The sequence below is a fragment of the Microtus pennsylvanicus genome, chromosome 6 (genome assembly GCF_037038515.1).
Source record: "Microtus pennsylvanicus isolate mMicPen1 chromosome 6, mMicPen1.hap1, whole genome shotgun sequence".
Classification (NCBI taxonomy): domain Eukaryota; kingdom Metazoa; phylum Chordata; class Mammalia; order Rodentia; family Cricetidae; genus Microtus; species Microtus pennsylvanicus.
In genome coordinates, this window is record NC_134584.1 from 107,765,835 (window position 1) to 107,779,929 (window position 14,095).

Here is a 14,095-nt window from a genome sequence, read left to right on the forward strand (position 1 = left end):
ACCCACAACCCTCCTGCTTCAGCCTCCTATGTCTGTGGTTATATGCTTGTTATTTTTGCATTTCAAAGTTGTAAATTCATCACAACATACCAAAAGCATTTTCTTAGTTATTAAATCTTCCAAGACTGATAGGGGTAGCTACCCGAGTTCTGCTGCTGTGCTGTAGCCTCACCTGAAGATTTTTTATTTTCTGTCTGTCTGTCTGCCTGCCTGCCTGTTTTTGAGTGAGTGTATGCCATGTGTCTGGGTGCCTATAGAGGCTGGAAGAAAACTGAAGTTGCAGGAATTGTAAGCTGCCTGGTACGGTGCTGGGAACAAACTTGGGTCTTCTGCAAGAGCAGCCAGCACTTTTAACCTCTGAACCAGCTTTCCAGGGCCCCCATTCCCACCACACTTGTAAAATATATTTTTTAGTTTATATGTCTGTCTGTGTATACCATGTGATTTGATTTTATTACAAAGAACATGGTGGGAAACTCCTAGGGTGCACATTTGTGCCTACTTTCCAGGTCTTGCTTTCAGAGGCCTCTGGGACTCCTCCTGTGGTGTCTGTCCTTATTGCAGGACTGAGGAGGTAGTGCCATAGTTTGTGGTATCTGTGGGAGTAAGTGATAAGGATGGGGCCAGCAGAGTGTAGACCCCTGGAACAATGGCTATCTGCTGTGTGGCTGGAGAAAGTAAGGTCAAGAGTATCCAGGGTCCTCTGGTTAGGCATGGGCACAGAGGTTGTAAACATGCAGGTAGGACCCCAGCAGGGAAGGCATTTGTCTGTGCAAGGCCACCTTTTTTTTTTTTTTTTGATTTCTCTGTAGCTTTAGTGCCTGTCCTGCTGGAACTAGCTCTTTTTTTTTTTAAATGTTTATTTATTTATTATGTATACAATATTGTGTCTGTGTGTGTGTGTGTGCAGGCCAGAAGAGGGCACCAGACCTCATTACAGATGGTTGTGAGCCACCATGTGGTTGCCGGGAATTGAACTCAGGACCTTTGGAAGAGCAGGCAATGCTCTTAACCACTGAGCCATCTCTCCAGCCCCTGGAACTAGCTCTTATAGACCAGGCTGGCCTTGAACTCACAGAGATCTGCCTGGCAAGGCCACTTTTGAAGGCACATTCCTGGGTCAGGAATTACAGCTTGCCAGGGGTGGGGAACACATGTGAGCTAAGTCTTATTTGTCTGGGAAGCAGCACTCCTGGGCCAGCAAAAGGGATGGTGTGCTCGGTAAAGTAGGCACCTGTCTGGCCCCATGGTATTCCTGTGGTCCTCCATTCCAAAAAAGGAAAACAACTTCTCTATGGGAGGAGGGCTAAATTGTGAGCATCCAAACCAGCAGCTGGCCTAGGCTGGTGGGATGTTGTCCATTTTGCAGGGGGGAAGATCAGCAGCCAAACTGTCTGGAGAGGTGGGGCCCCAACAGAATGAACAGCCAAGAGAGACTCCTCTTGTCTTTGTTCCTCCTACTTGACTCCTGCTGCTTGGATTCCTGCCTTGGTCCCTATAGAGCCAGAGCCACTGCAGAGGTTTCATCCCCATCTAGGACTGACAAACTGGGGTGTGCTTCTGGGATCAGTCTCCCTTTTCCTTGGAACCTGTGCTGAGATATGGGACAGAGAGAAAACAACAGCCCTCTGCAGCCCAGCCTGGATGTGTGTCTGTCCCTCCTTCTCCCTCCAGGGCCTGCTAATGGGGCATCAGGTGCAGAGCAGTTAGCTGTGATTAGCTGTTCAGCTCTGCAGCTCTGATGAGGCTGTTTCCCTAATGAGCTTCTTTTCCCTGCTTTCTCTATTATGTTTTCCTAACAGAAGAACATTCGCTAGCCAATATGGCTGCTTACTGTCAACCTGACTCAGGTGTAGGAATAGGAATTGTCCTACCCTTAATCCTTACAGCTCTGTCTACATGAGGTCCAGGTGGGTGCTGACAAGGTGGATATGCTCTCTGTACTGAGACCTGGCCTGCCTCTGTCTTTAGGGTGTATTGTCTGCCCCTTTTGGATTTGAATTCCCACCTGGGAGGCCTTGGCCTGGAGAAGCCTCAGGCCTGTCTAACCTGCCACGTCCTTCCAGCCCCGGTCTGCTGCCATGGGCAGGTTCCAACATCTAAAAATAGCCCTGGAGGAGACTCAAGTCTGGGGCCTGAGCAGGGAGATGAGTGTGAGAGGCAGCTACAACTCCCCCCCTCCCCCGGGCCCTGTTATTGGTGGGTGGAGACACCCCACAGAGGAGACCTCCACAGCCCCTACAGTGGCACACACCAGCCTGCCAGGCTGACTGCTAGAGGTAGCCCAGAAGCCCAGCTGTATTAAACATCAACTGCTCAAATATCCTGCCTGGGAGGTTGTCAGGTCTGGTCTGCTGGGTGCCCCTATGTCCTGCAGGGGGGTTAGGGGTATGCTGGTTTGTGCCTGCTGAAGCTTGGGTTCTAGAGTGTTGAGCCTGAAGGAAGCAAGATATGTGTGTGGAGGCCCTGCGTCAACCCTGTCCCAGACATCCCCTTTGATTAGAAAACAAAAGGCCTTTCTGTGAAGAAGACTGAACAGGGAGCCCCATGGGGGAGGTTACCCTGAGCCTGGCTGGAGAATCTTAGAGGGGAGGCTGTGTGGACACTCCCATCCCTCCAGGCTGTGAGCGGCTGTGAGGGGACAGCATGGCCCTGGGGGTGGTGCACAAGCATCCCAGAGCCTCCCCCGGCCCCGCCTACCCTTGATACAGAGCCCTAGCTTTGCTGCTGTGGCCACTGCCGTGAATGCATGGTCAGAGCCCTGGGAAAGAGGGCTGGCTGCCTCTGACCTGTGACTCCCACTAAGGCCTTACCCTTTCAGATGGGCAAGGCAGCTTATGGGTGAGGTTCGAGTGGTTCCAGTTAGAATTCCTTTGCCCTGGAGCTGACCTTACATCCTAGCCCCGTGTGTCTGCTCAAGAGTTAGAGCTCAGGGGGCTGGAGAGATGGCTCAGAGGTTAAGAGCACTGCCTGCTCTTCCAAAGGTCCTGAGTTCAATTCCCAGCAACCACATGGTGGCTCACAACCATCTGTAATGAGGTCTGGTGCCCTCTTCTGGCCTGCAGGCATACACACAGACAGAATACTGTATACATAATAAATAAATAAATAAATATTTTAAAAAAAAAGAGTTAGCTCAGTAGTCAGACCAAGTTACCTAGTCCTACTCAGGGAAGATGCCTGCTGCCTTTCCAGGCTCCATTCTCTGCCTCCAGAGCCTGGAATGATGGGGATCCTACGATCAGGTCGCTCCCTTGCTGAGCAGAACTTTGTGGGGCAGGGGTGCTCAGAGGTGTCCACAGGAACAACACAGGGGACCTAACATGGGGCCTCTGGTCTTGTGGTGCCCGGGACTCCAGTGCAGGCTGGCCCCTTGCTCACTGGCATTGCCTCTGGAGCCAGGCCTTTTACTCTTCCTGTCCCTTCTTGTCATCTGTGTGTAACCATACACACACCCTACTCTGTGGAATCGACTGGGTCATTCAGCTGTCTTTTTTCTTTTTTCTTCTTCTTTTTTTTTTTTTTTTGGTTTTTCGAGTCAGCTGTCTTTTTTCAAGGCCCAGAACCAGACAGCTCTAAACAAAACCTCTAGGGGTCTGGTAATTCTCTCCCAAGCATTGTATTTCACTTCCAAAGGGGGTACATAGAGAATGAGAAGCAATGGTTCCAAGTCCACCCTTACAGAGCCCCATCGCTACCTTTGTGTGTCTTGCCTGTCTCTCAGGGTAGTCTCCTGTGGACCTGAGGGTGGATCAGGGGCCAGTGGTATAATCAGCTATTTGTTCCTAGGTGGTGGTACCTACTCGAGTGGGACAGGGCTACGTATATGAGGCTTCCCAGACAGAGCAGGACGAGTATGACACCCCACGCCACCTGCTAGCTCCAGGTCCTCAGGACATCTATGATGTGCCTCCTGTTCGAGGACTGCTTCCCAGCCAGTATGGCCAGGAGGTAAGTGCTGGGGATCAGAGGCATGGGAGAGACAGGACCTGAGCCTTGCTGTGGGTACTGCATTTTCTCAGCCAACTAGGGTAGCTCAAGTGCTCAAGGTAGGTTTCTGGGGACTTGCACTCTTCCCATTAAACCAGATATCCCTGACAGTTGTATCATTGCACCTTGTTTTGTGCCCTCCAGGTATATGACACACCTCCCATGGCAGTAAAGGGCCCCAATGGCAGAGACCCATTGTTGGATGTGTATGATGTGCCTCCGAGTGTGGAGAAAAGCCTGCCACCATCCAGTCATCATTCGGTAAGGAGTCCGCAGATGCTGGGGTCTTGGAGGCTTCTAAAGGTGTTGAAAGGCATGGACGAGTGTGTGCATTGGGTTTGGGACTGCTCTCTGCAGACCCTGGCTCTGTCATTACTTGCTCTGGGGACAGATATAGAAACTGAATGCCCAGGCTGTAGAGATGGTTCTGCGGTTAAGGCATTGGCTCTTCTTCCTGGGGACCCAGGGTCCATTCTTAGCATCCGTACAGTGTTTGGCAGTCCCAGGTGACTCAGCATCTCTTTCTGACCTCTTGGCACAAAGCATGCATGTGGTGCACAGACATTTATGCAGACAAAATACCCATACACATAAAAAAAGTAAGTAAATTAATTTTAAAAAGAAACTAAATGCCCTTCTGAGCCTCAGAAAATGGCCCATTGCCAGGTCCTCTCATTATGCATGCTCTGAGATGTATCAGCAAGGAGACCACAAAATCCCTCTTCTAAACAGGACTCTGAGCTTGGCTTGTTTTTTGCCGGCTTTTCTTATGTTATCCTGACCACCTTTTGCCTCTGGGCTTTTATCTTTCTCTATTTCTGTATACCTTTCCTTACTTCTTCTCTGTGGTTTGCTGTGTAGCTAGGTGGCTGGCCCCTGATGTCCTCCCCTGCCTTGTTTCTCCTTCTACTTATACTCTGTCTGCCAGCCACGTCTGTCCTTTCTCTGTCTCGTTACTGGCTGTCATCTCTTTATTAGGACCATCAGGTGTTTTAGACAGGCACAGTAACACAGCTTCACAGAGTTAAACAAATGCAGAGTAAACTAAAGTCACACACCTGAAAAATATATTGCTCAACAGTTCCCCATCTTATAGATGACTAGCCAGGCACAGAGAATGAGTCAGCTAGCCCCGGGCTAGGCTCTTGGCATAGTCATCACAGTTGAGAATCATGCTGGGTGTGTACACCAGCTGGGTCCTGCCTTGAGCTCCAGGATGGGTCAGATAATCCAGACAAAAGCTTTAACCACCACTTGTCCCCTAGGTGTATGATGTTCCTCCTTCCGTGAGCAAGGATGTGCCCGATGGGCCACTGCGAGAGGAGACATACGATGTACCTCCTGCCTTCGCCAAGCCCAAGCCCTTTGACCCAACTCGGCACCCACTGATCCTCGCTGCACCTCCTCCAGACTCCCCACCAGCTGAGGATGTGTATGACGTGCCACCCCCTGCTCCTGACCTCTATGATGTGCCGCCTGGTTTGAGGCGGCCTGGCCCTGGAACATTATACGATGTACCTCGTGAGCGGGTGCTCCCTTCTGAGGTGGCTGATGGGAGTGTAATTGATGATGGGGTGTATGCTGTGCCCCCACCAACGGAACGAGAGGCCCCAGCAGATGGCAAGCGTCTGTCGGCCTCTAGCACAGGCAGCACACGCAGCAGCCAATCAGCATCTTCCTTGGAGGTAATGGTGCCAGGCCGAGAGCCCCTGGAGCTGGAGGTTGCTGTGGAGTCCCTGGCTCGCCTGCAGCAGGGTGTGAGCACCACCGTAGCCCACCTTCTGGACCTGGTGGGCAGTGCCAATGGGCCTGGGGGCTGGCGTAGCACCTCTGAGCCTCAGGAACCTCCCGTGCAGGACCTGAAAGCCGCAGTGGCTGCAGTTCATGGGGCAGTACATGAGCTCCTGGAATTTGCCCGCAGTGCTGTAAGCAATGCCACTCACACTTCTGACCGCACCTTGCATGCCAAGCTTAGCCGGCAGCTACAGAAGATGGAGGATGTGTACCAGACGCTGGTGGTCCATGGTCAGGTGCTTGACAGTGGCCGGGGAAGCCCAGGATTCACCCTTGAAGACCTGGACCGCCTGGTGGCCTGCTCACGGGCCGTGCCCGAGGATGCCAAGCAGCTAGCCTCCTTTTTGCATGGCAATGCCTCGCTGCTCTTCAGACGGACCAAAGCCCCTGGCCCAGGGCCTGAGGGAGGCAGCTCCCTGCACCCCAACCCCACTGATAAAGCCAGCAGCATCCAGTCACGCCCTCTGCCTTCACCCCCTAAGTTCACCTCCCAGGACTCTCCAGATGGGCAGTATGAGAACAGTGAAGGGGGCTGGATGGAGGATTATGACTATGTCCACCTGCAGGTGGGTGCTCACCCTGCTCAGGCCCAAGACTCTGACCCTGCCGCTGTTGTTGCAGGGACCCTGATGTCCCCCTTGCCCTCTCATCCCACACAGATCTTGTGGTCAAAGGAGATTCAGGTTCCAAGAATGGTTGCTGGTGTTTCCTAGTGCCCTCCCTGTATTTTGTCCTATTAGATTGATTGATGGTCAACTTCACTGTGTCCTTGGGGCTTGGAGATGGGCTTCCCTAGTGGGCATGGATATGGCTCCATTCTTTGTAGAGACGATCTGGGGAGGCAGATGCTGGTGGCAGAGGGCTTAGGACAAGGGGATGGGGAGATGGGAGGGGAGTGAGTCTATTTCATTTGGATTTCATTCTTGGAATGAGAGCCATTCCAAGAGGGCCATGGCCATGTGGAGTGAATACCCCTCTGCAAGGCTCCCCTTCTGGGCCAAGCCCCCTCTGATAGAGGCCTGGTGTTTTGTTTTGTTTTGGATTTTTTCGAGACAGGGTTTCTCTGTAGCTTTTAAGGAGCTATGTCTTCCTGGGCCTGGTGTACCTACACTGCCACCTGGTGGTTCCCTGGCCCTTGCACCCATGGGAGCTGCTGGTGCTTCTGTCCCAGAAGACATTTCTCAGTCCATGTCTTGTCTTTTCCTCAGGGGAAGGAGGAGTTTGAGAAGACCCAGAAGGAGCTGCTAGAAAAGGGCAACATAATGCGGCAGGGAAAAGGCCAGCTGGAGCTGCAGCAGGTGAGGCCCCAGTAGAGTCAGCATCCAGCATGCGGCCAATTCATCTGACATGGCAGTCTTGCTGTGCTGCCCAGCCTTGTCTTGAGCTCTGCCTGAGCTCAGCTGATTCCCCAACTGCAGCCTCCTGAGAAGCTGGGACCGCAGCAGTTGTCTGGCATGCTTGAGACATCACAGACATGAAGTGACTGTCAGAGTCACTGGTACATCATAGCCAGCCCAGAAGAGTGTAGGATAGAGAGCCTGGCAGCCAGAGGCGTCCCAGAAGTCCCCCAGGCGGCTCCACAAGCTGCTCCCTGTGCCTGTCGAGATGAGCAGTCACTGCCTGTCTGCAGCGCTCCTCAGCCTTAAACACTGTCCACGACCCATTCTCATAGGCCCGGAATATCATTCTTGAGACATTGTATCCAGTTTTCCTTGTAAATAACAGTTCAGCCAGTTTTCATATTTTAAGTCATTTTTCTGGGTAACAAAGTATATTTGAAAAACACTAAAGTCATTGAGTTTTGATTGTGAAGATAATAACATGAAGTAAATATGAAAACTTCTTTCATTATCCCCTCTCTGGGTGTAAAGAAGGAAGGCAGGGGACAGCTTACTCCACCCTGAGCTGGGCTACTCACTGGTTACCTTGATACCAAGTGGGGTTTACAGTTGGCAGTAGATGAGTAGTGTATGAGCTGCGTAGGAAGTGTGTAGCACATAAAAAGTGAAAAGAAATACATACTGATAATTAAAATAAGCCAGGCATACTCCTGTAATCCTAGCACTCAGGAGGCAGAGGCAGAAGGATCGTAAGTTTGAGACCAGCCAGGATATGTGGCAAAATGCTCCTCCCCAATAACAGTAGTTAAGATAGAAATACATGTGTAGCCAAGGGGTGCCATTGTTTCAAGAAGCTGGTGTGCACACTGTCTTTCCTGTGTACTTCCAGCATGTCCCCCGCCACCCATGCTGTTACTGACGGGGTGGTTTGCTCTCTTGTGAGCAGTGCCCTGAGGGGTACAGATGTTTGCGCACGTCTGTCAGCCGAGAGCCTAACCTTGTCCTGCCTTCCACAGCTGAAACAGTTTGAGCGACTGGAGCAGGAGGTGTCTCGTCCCATAGACCATGACCTGGCCAACTGGACAGCAGCCCAGCCCCTGGTGCCAGGGCGGACAGGGGGCCTGGGGCCGTCGGATCGACAGCTGCTGCTCTTCTACTTAGAGCAGTGCGAGGCCAACCTGACCACACTGACAGATGCAGTGGACGCCTTCTTCACTGCAGTGGCCACCAATCAGCCCCCCAAGATCTTTGTGGCACACAGCAAGTTTGTCATCCTCAGCGCACATAAGCTGGTGTTCATTGGGGACACGCTGTCACGGCAGGCAAAGGCAGCTGATGTGCGCAGCCAGGTGACCCACTACAGCAACCTGCTGTGTGACCTCCTGCGTGGCATTGTGGCCACCACCAAGGCCGCTGCCTTGCAGTATCCGTCGCCCTCTGCTGCCCAGGACATGGTAGACAGGGTCAAGGAGCTGGGCCACAGCACACAGCAGTTCCGCCGGGTCCTGGGCCAGCTGGCCGCTGCCTGAGAGCAGAGCAGGGTGTGGGGGCTGGGGAGTGGGCAGCCGTGGTCTGACTCTCCAAGCATCTGTCTTGAAAGTGGATATCCTGCAGGTTTGGGGACAGGTAACCCCAGCTCTGCCTTGGGCCTGGTGCCCTCAACTTTCCAGGGATTTGTACATATTTATAACAAGGCAGGATGGGATGCCTCCTCAGAGGAGCTGGATGAGAGTGCACTGTGGACTGCTGGTGACCAGGCACATGCCCCCCTACCCACAGGGGACCCCGCGACAGGCAAGTACAGTGTGGTGTGCACCTCTGCACCAAGAAAAAAACCCTAAAGAACTATTTTTCGCTATTGGTTTTTCAAATCATTTGACTAATAGTCTACATTTAATAAAATCTTAAAAATGAGAAGCCGCCTGCAAAGATGCTTGAGATCGCCTCGCTGTGGGGAGGTGGACGTACCCTTGAACCCCCAAAGTGACATGGTGAAGAAGATTCTGGGAGGGTTAAAATAATGTTGGGCCCAGGGGCCTGGGGGAAGGCAGGAGGGCTGGGGTAGATAAGGTGGCAGTGTCTTTGTGCCAAGTGGAACGTGTTCTAGACTCAGGGCTTGAGGCCCAGAGCAGTAAGGTACCTGCTGGGTCTTCTGTACCCCAAGGAGAAAGCTCACAAGCAGAGGCACTGCACAGAACAGCCTCACAGAACTCGTCTCGGGCACCCTTGAATTCTTCTTGAATTAAACAAGGACTTGGCCTTCAAGCTAAGAAGACAAAGGCCCAGAACAGGCCTTGTCCCAGGTGGCTGCTCTCTGGACTTTCAGCAGCTTCTGGCCCAGAGAGAAGACAAGAACATGTGTTTGCTCTCTGGTGGTAGTCTCAGCTTTGACCATTGGGAATGTGGGCCTCAATTTCCCTGCCTCTATATAAAGAAGGGTTAGTACTAGATGATCCGCCACCAAGGAACCCCATTGAGGGCACATAGCCTCCTACGCCATAGTCACCTGGGAGAGCAAAAGTGGAGAGGCAAGGGTAGGTACTTGCTGTTTTTATTTGGATTTTACTTGGATGCGGGGATGGGAGGGGTTCAGCTTCTAGAACCTTCCAAACCTGGACCTAAAGGCCAGAAAGACAGCAGGGTGCCGCCTTAGAGCACGATGCCCACTAGGGGCCTATCGGAGTAGCCTGCATAGAGGGTACAGGACTTGTTTCCAAAGCTTGTGTGTGCCTCAACATAGGAGTTGGGGGTGTGGGTGCAGCTTGTATTACTCATTGCTGAGGTCTCGGTTCATTGGTAACTCATCTCTTAACTTTTAACAGTTTCCCTCTGTGATCAGGGCACACCCAGCACCCCCCTGCCCCCAGCACCCTGAGCAGAGGCTCCCAGGCTTGTTGGCAGCAGCCCAGTCTGCACTGATAAGGACTGAGTTTCAGTAGAGGAAGCCAGCATAGCTGGGAGCTGGGGAGTGCACAAGGTCTCAGCAGGGACCTGAGTGGAGTGGAGAGAACACCCTATCCGTGTTTGTACAGACTCACGTTGGTGATCTCACTCCACAGAACTTGCGGGCAGGTATTGGACACAAAGGGCAGAGCCAGCTGATGCTCCTTGTGTGAGGTCTTGGCCTCAGAGGCAGGGAGGTTTGGGGTCACAGACTCTTATCCTCCCGGCTCACCAAAAACAGCTGTGAGTCCTTAAAAACATCTGTGCAACGGCTGTGTCAGGTTCTATCCTAGGCAAGGGCTGGACTCAAGCAGAGCTGTCACTGGTTTGGCCCTCTGGGGTACATGGGTAGATGTCCCTAAGAGGGATAGAGGGGGACCTACCGTCTTCAGTGGTATTTACTTTCTGGAAGCTCCTGTTAGTGATGTGAGGCAGGATCCATGGTGAGTTGAAGCCTGGACGGCACAACTTCAGATTCTGTAGAACAGAGTCAGGCTTGCTTGTGCTAACAGGAAGGTGTACAGGGACCAGACTCCAGGACCACCCAGCCAGAAGACTCCCAGCTAAGGGCTGGGTGGCGCTGATACACTTCTTTAATCAATTTTTATTTATTTGTAGGGTGGAGAGGTGGGGTAGCCCACGGTGGCCCTGAGCTCCAGCCTCCAGCTTTTGAGTGCTGGGATTACAGGTGCACAGGTTTGAAGCTGTGCACCATGTCCAGATTTTGATGGATGTCTTCTAAGATTGATTTTATGGGACTGGAGAAATGGCTCAGGTTAAGAGCACTGCCTGCTCTTCCAAAGGTTGTAAATTCAAATCCCCAGTTGGTGGCTCACAACCATCTGTAATGAGATCTGGTGCCCTCTTCTGGCCTGCAGGCATACATACAGGCAGAACACTGTATACATTAATAAACCTTTAAAAACAAATTAATTTTTCATTGTGTGTGTGTGCCAGCGTTTGTGTGCTCCTGAGTGCAGATGCCTGAAGAGGCCAGAGACTTAGGAGCTGCAGTCACAGACTGTTGTGAGCCGGGAACTGATCTTGGGCCTCTAGAAGGGCAGCAAGAGCTCTAAACTGCTGAACCATCTCCCTGGTTGGTGGAATTGGCTTTTTGTTTGTTTTGTTTTATGTATATGAGTCTTTTGCCTTGATGTATGGTTGCATCACGTTGTGCCTGGTATTCACTGAGGTCAAAAGAGCATTGGATCCCCTGAAACTGGAGTTAAGGATGGTTGTAAGGGGGCTGGAGAGATGGCTGAGAGGTTAAGAGCACTGACTGCTCTTCCAGAGGTCCTGAGTTCAATTCCCAAAAACTACATGATGGCTCACAACCATCTGTAATGAGATCTGGCGCCCTTTTCTGGTGTGTGGGAAGCAGAATGTTGTACACATAATAAATAAATAAATTTAAAAAAAAAGGATGGTTGTGAGCCGCCATGTGGGTGCTGGGAACTGAACCTGGTCCTCTGCAAGAGTAACAAGTGCTCTTAACCTCTGAGCCATCTCCACAGACCTCAGGGGTTTTTTTTAATATTTATTTATTATGTATACAATATTCTGTCTGTATATGCCTGCAGGCCAGAAGAGGGCACCAGACCCCATTACAGATGGTTGTGAGCCACCATGTGGTTGCTGGGAATTGAACTCAGGACCTTTGGAAGAGCAGACAATGCTATTAACCTCTGAGCCATCTCTCCAGCCCCCAGACCTCAGGTTTGGTGGGGTTTTCGTTGAAAAGATTTTAAAGAAATGGAAAATTACAATTTTATGAGTTCGTTTGGAATTTTGACCCCCAAACAAGACAAGCTCCTGCAAGGACACTTGGCGTTGTGGGGTAGTGTTGCTTAAGCCTGCTGTGGCACTTAGTACTTAGCCGTTCTGGAGGACAAGAAGGACAGAGGTGAGCAGATGTGGCCAGGCTCAGCAAGGAGATACCATGATGGACAAAAGCGTGCAAACAAGCCTTTTGGGACCAGGCTGGAGGACACCATAGATTCAGGGAGATGACACAGGGATGAAGTGGCTTTGATGCTGGCATCATTAATAACATTCAGTTTTTATAGATGCACAATGCTTTTCAGTAACAAGTCAGGCTTACGTGTTAGTTTAGTGTTGGAGATTGAGCCCAGGGCTTCACATATTGAGCCCCAGCTTAAACCAGTTATTTTCTTTTTTTCTTTTCTTTTTTTTTTTTCGAGACAGGGTTTCTCTGTGGCTTTGGAGCCTGTCCTGGAACTAGCTCTTCTAGACCAGGCTGGCCTCGAACTCACAGAGATCCTCCTGCCTCTGCCTCCCGAGTGCTGGGATTAAAGGCGTGAGCCACCATCGCCCGGCTATTTTCTTTTCTTATATAAGGTTTATTTTTATTTCTGTGTGAGTGTATTCCAGTGCCTATAGAAGTTAAAAGAGAGCAGGGGTTGCAGCTGTTTCTTAGCTGGGTGCTGGGAACTGAACTGAGGTTTCTCTGGAAGAGGAGCAAATACTAGCAGTCCACCACCCCTTCCCCATTATCTTCTAATCAGAAGCAACTGTGTATGTGTAAGTAGGCCTCGCTTGGGGAAGACGGTGCATGCTATGGGCACTGTAGCCCCTGTCCCAAAAGACCCCCTCTGCCCTGTCTCGGTCACACAAGCCCACTTCCCGACTCCCTCATCTACCTTCTGCACCCAGATACCCCCTGAACAGAGCCAAGGTCAGCTGCTCTGGCTGCCTTAAGACGGCTCTTCCTACTGACCTGTGCCGCCGGAGTGAGCCACAGCTTGACCTCTGAATCTCAGAGGGACTTTAGGCAAACCACCTTTACCCTGGGTCTCAGTGTCTCTATATGCACACGAAGGTGGTGGGTGACACCACTGGGTCAGTAGGCATCTCTGACATTGTCATTCTGCTTTGCCCCTGGGGATGGGAGTAGCTTGTCCACAGCCTGTGGTCTCTCGGGGCCTTTTCCTTTTGGACACTGTTGACTGGAGTTAGAGACGTCATTCCCTGACTCCCAAGGGGTTCCAGCTGCCCGAGGCAGGCTTCATTCATCACCAGTGAATGATAGTGACCAGCCAGTCCTTGATGGTACAGGTTCCCCAGCAAGAGGGAGACTCTCCCCATAAGAAAGCAGGGGAAATCACAAGTCCCAGCTGGACAGCACTGTTAGCTCCAGAGTAGTCAGTCGGACATGTCTGCCAAGAATTCCCCTCTCATGTTCAGGGACACCTGCCAAGGCCAGGAGCCAGCGTCAGCGTCCTCCCCATCGACAATACTGAAAGGCCAGTCCAGCAAGTGGATAGAGGTGACCATACAGCCTGACAGCCACGGGCAGGGCTGCTCATTAATGTGTCCAGAGCAGGCCAGAGCAAAGACTTGCGGATTCCAGGCCTGTGTAGGCCCCTGACATTCAGATCTTTGATCCCTGCAAGATCCTTAGCTCCACTCAGCCCAGAAACCATTTTCAGGAAGCCTCTGTGTGGGGGAGGGGGCCGAGGCTCAGGGCATCTAAAGTTGGGGTTCTCTCCCCAGCTGTGCACCCAAGGGGAATGTCCCGGAGCATGCTACTCCTTAGGTCCTGCATGTGTCGGGACAGGATTGGGACAACCGCAGGAGGCTGCCCACATCCCCCTCCTGGCAGAGCTGAGTAAGCAGGAGGAGACGGAGGAGGGGCTGAAAGAGGGAGGAGCTTTGTGAGAGGCTGAGTGAATGAACAAAGTCATGACGAGAGAGGTGCCAGGGTGTGCTCACTTAAACCACCCCTGTAAGCCAGGCATGGTGGCGCACACCCTCTCTCAAGCACTCTAAGGTAGAGGCAGGTGGATCTCTTGACTTTGAGGCCAGCCTGGTCTCCAAAGCAATTTCCAGGACAGCCAGGGCTACATAGAGAGACCCTGTATGGAATGGCCCACCTAGCTATCTGGTACCCCACCAGGATGAGGTGGGTTCTTAGAGCAGCAAGCCCTTACCCCGTCCCCTTGTCCTCTCTGTTCCCTGTTCGTGGGTATTTGGGCCACAGTAGGTAGGTGTTACCTGGGCTTCCCAAC

At 51.9% G+C, this 14,095-nt stretch overlaps 1 protein-coding gene across 4 annotated transcripts in view; it reads left to right on the forward strand.

Moving 5' to 3' along the window:
- Bcar1 (BCAR1 scaffold protein, Cas family member) overlaps positions 1 to 9,658 on the forward strand; it is a 38,091-nt gene extending 28,433 nt beyond the window's left edge. For all 4 annotated transcript variants that reach the window (XM_075977283.1, XM_075977284.1, XM_075977286.1 and 1 more), the window contains exons 3-7: positions 3,790 to 3,951; positions 4,135 to 4,251; positions 5,256 to 6,350; positions 6,993 to 7,082; positions 8,141 to 9,658. In XM_075977283.1, the coding sequence (XP_075833398.1) occupies positions 3,790 to 3,951; positions 4,135 to 4,251; positions 5,256 to 6,350; positions 6,993 to 7,082; positions 8,141 to 8,653 (1,977 nt within the window). In that variant the 3' untranslated portion in view covers positions 8,654 to 9,658. The remainder of the gene's footprint in view (positions 1 to 3,789; positions 3,952 to 4,134; positions 4,252 to 5,255; positions 6,351 to 6,992; positions 7,083 to 8,140) is intronic.
- The last annotated feature ends 4,437 nt before the right edge of the window (positions 9,659 to 14,095 follow it).